This window comes from Theobroma cacao, chromosome 6 (assembly GCF_000208745.1).
Source record: "Theobroma cacao cultivar B97-61/B2 chromosome 6, Criollo_cocoa_genome_V2, whole genome shotgun sequence".
In the NCBI taxonomy this organism is placed as follows: Eukaryota; Viridiplantae; Streptophyta; class Magnoliopsida; order Malvales; family Malvaceae; genus Theobroma; species Theobroma cacao.
The window spans coordinates 14757109-14765770 of NC_030855.1; the positions used below are offsets into that span (position 1 = coordinate 14757109).

At 34.7% G+C, this 8662-nt stretch overlaps 1 protein-coding gene across 1 annotated transcript; it reads left to right on the forward strand.

Moving 5' to 3' along the window:
* LOC18595829 (2-oxoglutarate-dependent dioxygenase AOP3) lies at positions 1576-3075 on the forward strand. Its single transcript, XM_018123053.1, has 3 exons — positions 1576-1949; positions 2057-2381; positions 2833-3075. The coding sequence occupies exons 1-3, from the start codon at positions 1576-1578 to the stop codon at positions 3073-3075; spliced, it is 942 nt and encodes a 313-aa protein (XP_017978542.1).

Here is an 8662-nt window from a genome sequence, read left to right on the forward strand (position 1 = left end):
GAGTGGGTGCTGGATTTATCATAAGAAGGTCGAATGGTGGATTTCTTTGTGCTGCTGGAAGGAAAATGCAGTGTTGTGCAAGTGTGGAGGAAGCTGAGTTAAGGGCTTTGGTTTGGGCTTTAATATACTGTGATAAAGAACATATTATGCTTACTAATATTTATCTGGATAATCAGGTAATTACAGGATGGATAAATAAAAAGCAAAATACTGGAGCTTTGGGTCACTTGATTGAAGATTGTGCATTTTTTATGGAGAGGATAAACTGTCAAGCCATTGATTTCTGCCCAAGAGAGACCAATCGGACAGCACATTCGATTGCCCAAACAGCTAAAAGAATGGTGGATGAGATGATAGAATGGAAAGATTTATCAGAATTACCAGTGTTAATCCAGAAAGTTGTTGATAATGATAGAAACATGTTCCTAAGTCATGAGGGGTAAATTGAATTTGTATAAGAAATTGTAATATTCCATGGTAGATGAATACTCTTTTTTCCTTATCATAGGTTTGTCCCACAGGGTTTACTATGATAAGGTTTTTAATGAGGCTCAACTCCATGGGATAAGAAAAAATAGGGGTGGGATGTTTATCTTTGTCTAATATTGATTATCTCACTGTATATGACAATTGTGGAATTAATGAAATGTATTTTCTGTCCAAAAAAAAAATAGAGTTATCTCCTAATTATACGTTGGCCGTGCTCTCCACCAGCGAGCTTTTGTTCTGGTTTTGTTAATTCTTTAATGTTCATCGTCTTGCTCCCTGTCACATGGACACATCCACGCGTCCTTCTTGATGCTGCTGACAGCGGCAACGGCCTCCAGCATGCGTTTTGATTTGGGTTCTGCTTCTTGTTATTGTGGACTATGTTTTTGGTGCTCTCAAACTGCCAGCTATTTCTCTTGTATTTTCTTTCTCTCTAAGGGCTGATGCCCCTGTAACTGACAATTACCATCAAAGAAATTTCTTGATTGGCTGAGGAAAAAATAGTTCTAACACTCTAAGCATATGACTTCACAGGACAGGGCTAGATAAGATTTAAATTAGGTTTGAATGTTCTTCAAGAAAAATGATCAGACAAAAATTAGTTTGTAAATAAAATATTGTCTATATATAAAATTTAATTATAATTATTCATTAAACGGTGACAACTTTATCATAGTTTTTAATGAAATGCCTAATTAATAAAGTAATAAAGTCAATTTTTTAAAAAATAAAGTAACAAAGTCTATTCAAATTTTTTGTAAACTTGATTTATCTAAATAAACCTTTGTTTTTCAAAAAAATAAATAAAATCTAATCGAATCTTTCAATTTATTAGTTTTGAATTTTTTTTATCTTGGTTTTTCGTTAGTCTTTTTTTAATAGGAAACCTCACAAACTAAGTATTGAATATTACCTAAATCTTACCTTTCCATCACGAAAACCTCTTCACAATCAAACGTAATTTTATAATTAACAGTTTTATTTGTCTTTTATTGACACAGAGAATGTATACACATGCGCCTATAAGAAACAAGAACACACAGAAATCTTAATCTTGCCCGATAGGAAGAAGAAGAAGAAGGCATCATGGGTTCTGAATCATCGCCCAATGTCCCTTTTCTAGATTTTTCCGATGAAGATTTGAAGCCAGGCACGGACACTTGGTTACTAGCATGCAAAAAGGTTAGACAAGCACTTGAAGAGTATGGTTGTTTCATCCTAGAATATAATAAATTCCCACTAGAACTTCACAACCAAGTCTTTGCTGTACTGGAAGAACTGTTTGATCTCCCAACGGAAACAAAAATGAAGAACAGATACGAAAAGCCCTTGAATGGCTACGTCGGACAAATTCCCAAGCTTCCTCTACATGAAAGCATGGGCATCGACAACGCTAACACCCTAGAGGGAACTCGATTCTTCACAAATCTAATGTGGCCTCAAGGAAATGATCGTTTCTGGTATTTGATCAAATCATCAAATTTTCTTTGAGCATACTACAATTTTTTATATTTTTTGTTCCTGAAATTTTGCTCCTTCTTTGCTATGTTCTTCATTGTGAAATCAGTGAATATATTTACAAGTATGCAAAGGTAGCAGCGGAGTTGGATCAAATGGTGACCAGAATGATATTTGAGAGCTATGGCCTGGATAAATACTCTGATGCTTATATTGATACAACCACCTACCTTCTCCGACTCCTTAAGAACCGAGCGCCCCGAGAGAATGAGCCTAACCTAGGCTTTATTACTCATACTGACAAGAGTTTCACGACCATACTTCATCAAAACCAAGTCAATGCTTTAGAGGTCGAAACGAGGGATGGTACGTGGATTGACGTAGACTTCTCATCTCCTTCATCCTTTGTGGTCATCGCCGGTGATGCACTAATGGTGAGCGTTATAGAAAAAATTAAACTAATTCTTCATTAATATTATACTTCAGTGATTAGTTTTTTTTTTTAATTTTAACATAAGGGTATAAATTTCCATTCCTCTTTACTACTTAAAATTCTAGCACAAGAACCTAACAACTTTTAACTTTTTAATGACATAAATTACAACTTAGTAACTAGAGCACGGTGATCTGTTAAAGCAACATCCGCAGGAATAAATGAGAGCCAAAATATATGAAAGGAGTAATTAGTGAATTTCTTTTCACCATAGGTTTAATGGCTATTAGAGGACAGTGGAGAGTGTCTGCTGAAGAAAGTTAAAAGCTGGTGATGGGTTAATTTTCACCCATATTTAGATTTATGGACTGAATTTTTCAAAACGGGTTTGTTGAACTAAAAGCAGTAAGATATATTTGTAATCTTGTCTTTCTTGATTTTGGGTTAATTAGGCATGGAGCAATGATCGGGTACTTTCTCCTAGCCACCGAGTGGTGATGAGAGGGAATATGGACAGGTACTCGCTCGGGCTATTTGCTTTCAACAGTGGAACAATTCAAGTGCCAGAAGAGCTTGTTGACGAGGAACATCCATTAAAATATAAGGCCTTCGAGCATTTAGGGCTTCTGCGCTTCTACCGCACAGACAAGGGTTACAAATCTAAGTGTCCTATCAAAGCCTATTGTGGTGTATGAATCTTTAGTTAACGTATTAAAATTGTAATATAACGTCCCACGTCAATTAATTAAGATATCAGAGTATTTTAAGCATTAAATATTATTAGAGATTTGGTTTTATAGTCAATGTGCTGTACTCTTTCGTCTTAAACTTTAACGCAATGTATAATAGAACTTTGTTATGAATTGCTTTGTATATTAAGTAAACTAGTGTCCAGTGATCTGCTTTTACCATAGCTTCGCCGATATGAATGCTGCAATAACTTTTTATATAAATTTATATATAGTAATTTTTTAAGTATAACAAGTAAAGTTTGATCTCCATATTTATTTGTGATCATCTCCGAGGCCCTTTCAAGACTGTTAGCAATGGCTAAAGCCTCCAAGGATATTTCGGGCATTGAAATTTGTAGAGGAGGTCCGAATGTGACTCATTTACTCTTTGCGGATGATTGTGTGCTTTTTGGGAAAGTTAAAAGGTCAGAGCTGATGGCTTTAAAAAATATTTTTGAGAGGTATGAATTAGCCTCTAGCCAAACAATTAATTGTGATAAATCAGTGATTTTGTTTAGCAGAAACACTTCTGGAGTGGAAAAGGAGATGGCTTGTCAAATGCTGGGCATCAGAAATGAACAATGGGAAGGTTTTTACCTTGGAATGCCATTAATCAGTGGAGGGTCAAAGAGACAAATATTTAGCTATGTGAAGGAAAGAGTAACGAAAAGAATTTTGAACTGGAAAAATAAATTCCTGTCAACTGCTGGTCAAGAAACGTTGATTAAGGCTGTAGCTCAAGCACTGCCTAACTATCTTAAGAGTTGTTTTAAACTCCCAGAGGCCATTTGCAAAGATATAGATTCTATGATAGCAAGGTTCTGGTGGAATGGAGATGATTCAAAACGCAAGGTTCATTGGAAGAGCTAGAAGTCGTGTACTTCTAAATTCTCTGGAGGTTTGGGATTCAGAGATACTCGTTGCTTTAATTTAGCATTGCTGGCAAAACAAGGGTGGAGATTACAAATGCAGCAGCTGACTCTTGCTTTTAAAATTCTTAAAGCAAGATATTTTCCAAGGCTTAATTTTATGGATGCCCCTGTTGGGACTAATCCCAGTTATCTATGGAGAAGCATCAGAGAAAGTCAGCAAATCCTTAAGAAAGGCTTCGTATGGAGAGTTGGCAATGGCAATGATATTCGGGGTATTGGAGGACTCTTGGATCCCATATGAAACGCCTCGGGTTGCAATGGCATATGAGGAAATTGTGAATAACTCTATGATGGTGTTTGAACTTATAGATGTAGGAGTGAAGTGGGATGAAGCGAAAGTTATGCAGTGTTTTCCTCCTTATGAGAGTAATTTAATTTTGTGTATCCCTCTTTGTGTGAGGCTTCCTGTTGATAGACAAGTGTGGGCTGTCAGTAAGCATGGAAAATATATGGTTAAGTCTGGTTATCGCTTCATTTCGTCTCTCCTGGATGAATCTCAATCTGGCTGATCATCCAGCTCTCTCGATGGCTTTTGGAAGAAAATTTGGAAACTCTCAATTCCGCGTAAAATTATCTTCTTTATGTGGAAAGCATTGAAAGGTGCTCTTCCAATCAAGAAAGCATTAAGTCAGCGAAAATTAATGTGGACAGTATCTGTGTTTTCTGTCAGGAGGATGAAGACACTAATTTTCATATTTTATGCTGCTGTCAATTTGTGAGAGCAACGTGGTTATCTTCAAAATGGGGATTTAGGGACATAGGAGATCTTGCCACCTCTGTTTTTTATTGGGTTTTCTAGGTAAGTTATAATCTTGGCTCTGATGATGTTGGAGAAATAGCTTGCATTCTGTGGGCTATATGGAAAGCAAGAAATTTAAGAATCTTTGGCAATCAGTTTATGAATCCTGTTCAGGTTCTTGAACTGGGACTTGAAATGAAAAATCAATATCATATGGCTATGGAGGTTAATGCAGCAGAGGCTCGGGTAATGGGGAGAGAAAATAGAGGTTTTTGTTCGAGTGGACTGATCCTACATTCAGATGCAGCAATGGACCAAGCTGATGGATCTATGAGAATAGGTGCAGGATTTATTATAAGAAGACCGAATGGTGATTTTTTCTGTGCTACTGGAAAGAAGATACAGTATTGTGCAAGTGTGGAGGAAGTTGAGTTAAGGGCTTTGGGTTGAGCGTTATGTTTTTGTGTTAATGATCAAATTACGATTGCTGATGTTTATCTGGATAGCCAAGTAGTTACGGGATGGATTAAAAAGTAGCAATTTTCTGGAGCCTTGGGACATCTAATTGAGGATTGTGCAATTTTAATGGAAAGGATTAACTGTCAAGCCATTGATTTCTGCCCAAGAGAGTCAAACCGGACAGCACATTCAATTGCCCAGATTGCTAAAAGAATGATGGAAGACATGATCGAATGGAAGGACTCTTCACATCTACCAGTGTTGATACAAAAAGCTATTGATATTGATAGAGATCTGTTCATAAGAAATGAAGGGTAATTTGAAATTGATTTTGAGATTATCCTATTCCATGGTAGATGAGTACTCTTTTTTTCTTATTATAGGTTTGTCCCTCTGGGTTTACTGTGATAAGGTTTTTAACGAGGCTCAAATTCATGGGGTGAGTAACAAATGGCTTAGGATGTCTGTTTTTCTGGTTGAATGTTTTTATAATCTCTTTGTGTTTTGTCAATTGATATTAATGAAATGATTTTTCAGTCCAAAAAAAAAAAGTAAAGTTTGAGTTCAATTTTTTTTGTTTTGTTTGTTTGTTTTTTCTTTTTTCTTTTTTTGCAAAATAGAGGAAAAATTAGAATAGAACATTTTAATGGCGAACGACATGTATACCTCCCAAGACCCTACAAATTCTGAATTTCTTTAAATCTTTAATTGGTTAAGGTGCACACATATATATAGGTTCACATATACATACACGCACAGATATGTGTGTGTGCGAGAAAGAGAGAGAGAGAGATGTCAAAGGAAATTATACATGAATGAAATGTAGAAATTGTGGTTATGGGTTGTAATTTATTGTATGTTCTGATTTCCTCAGCCAATAATAATACTTGGGAGTGATAAAAAAAGATTTAGTTAAGTGGGTTAAGTCATGTCAATTCAGATAAAAAAATTTTTAAGTCGGTGAACCAAATTAACTAACTTAATATTTATTATTTTTTAAGACAAGTCTTGCATGAATCTCACTCAAATTCTCCATACTCACATATAAATTAAGGGCTCAAATCCAATGGGTGAGATTTCTTTTTGTCTGTAAAGACAGGAGAGGGAATCTTGCTTTACCTTCGTATAGTGAATCCTTAATTTTACCCATTATAGAATTTAAAGTTTTCTACATAAGTCTACACTTTTAAACCCACATATACCATTGGAGTCTTGCTTACTTTATTAGATCATATCATGGACTATAGTATTATTTCTTTATCAAAATTAAATTAACTTAGTCTGATTTTGATAAAATACAAAAAATAAATAATATAAGTCCAAACTTCGATTTTACAAGAAAATCTAAGAATCTCCCACTTGGACTACAATATTTAAATTTAAATTTGGAAAAGTAAAATTTTGAAATTGACACACTAGCTAAGACAACTAAAAACTTTATGGGTCCAATTTTAAAAGTAAATTGGTCTTGAGACTACTCTAGATAGCGTGTTATCCAATAAAATTTTGTGATATCGAAAAATAGCAGTGACTACATCTAAAAAAATGTAGCACTAATTATAATCACATATATCACTTAATCCTATCAACATGAACTCAATGTTGTAGTGCAACAATAAACAACACTCTTGATGATCTATTTCATATGTTGTTTTCCCTGGTTAATCACTTTAATCTCCACTTTCTGCAGCCCAAGCTTACAAGAAAAACACTTTATGGTTTATTCAAAAAACCTGTATGTCTGCTTACCTATATCGAGATATACTGTATGTGTCAAATACATACCCTCAAGGCTATCAATTTATGCCCCAACCTATGCTTAAGACTTACACATGTCTTAAGTCATCACATATTAAAAATGTATATATACATAAATATGTTATGACTAATATTATTGAGTAATCATTATTCATAATAAATCCAAATACATCGTCAAGGATGTATTTCAAGCAAATTATACACAAAACATAAAACAATGTAAAATCCTCCCACAAATCAAGTACATCAAAAGAATCCATAATTTCCATGTCAAAATATGTTTCTTGAAATTGATTAAACGTAGTCCCTTGGTTAGCTGATCCACTAGCACATTAGCAGCTCTAATATACTTGACTAAATGTCACCTTCTTTTTAACTAGTTTTTTAATCGTCAAATATTTTATCATTTCTCAACTGCCAAATTCGTAAACGTGGGTCTTAGTGCTTGTGCGCCCTTTAATGGCCTCAGTCCATGCCTTTGGATCAAACTCTGGCTGGATCGACAGCTTGTCATTGTACTTTTGAGCTATAACCAAAGCGTATGATTCCTACAAATAACAATGCAATTAAAAATTGTTAAGTTATTTAATTGGTACGTGACATATATATTGACTTTATATATATAAACACATGTATTATTACACTGACATTCTTAGACCTATTGTCCATAAATTCTCCTGTCAAGCCCATCTCTATAATATATTTGCCATATTGTATAGGTACTTGATAGAATGTCTGCATACTTGAATGCCTCAAAAATCGTTAAAAGACGATATTGTACTTAATGGTATAATTAAATTGATTTAAGCCTCGAACTAGTCCAAATAGAGATTTTAAGATGAAATTGAGAATTTTAAAAACCCAGAATGACTTAATATGGTGATTCGGAGTTCGAGAATTGATTTGGATTTAAATTGAAATTTTCATAATGTAGGGGTAAAATGATCATTTTGCCACCCCAGGGTAAAATTGGAATGGTGGATGAAATTTTGATCAAGTTTGACTATTGGAACATAATTTGAGCTTGAGAAGTGAAAAATTTTAATTCCGACATTTTTCCGAGCATAAGGGCAAAACGGTCATTTCACATGTCTATGGGGGCAGAATTGGAATTTTTGAAATTTTGCACCACCATGACACTTGTCAAGCCCTTGAATTTTACCTATTATACTTTGGATTATTGAGATATTTTATGTGGTGGTGGGAGAATGCTTAATTATTAAGTTTAAAAATGGACCAATGAAATGGTGACAAGTGGCAAGGTTTCATTTCTTTATAATTTACATTAAAAATCAGCACATGACTCTCCCATTTCACTCCCATATGTTCGACCTCACCAAGGAAAAGACAAAAAAAGAAGAGAACAAACCCCAGTGAGCAAAAATTCAAGGGAAAATTGACGGATTTCAAGGAATTAAGCAACTAAAGGTAAAATTTCTTGATTTTAGCTTGTGATCTACCTTTCCTATGCATTCTTTTTCATTTTCCATGGTTGAGAATCAAGTTTGCATGAAGATACCTTTGCTGGCTGGACATGGGGGGAGGGGTTTTGATCTTGGATTTAGCTAGATTTCATGTTATTCTAGTGTTTTTAGTTGGTTGGTCATGTTTAGCATGGAAAACAAGCAAGAAATTTCATGCCCTTCACCCACACCCATTGGCT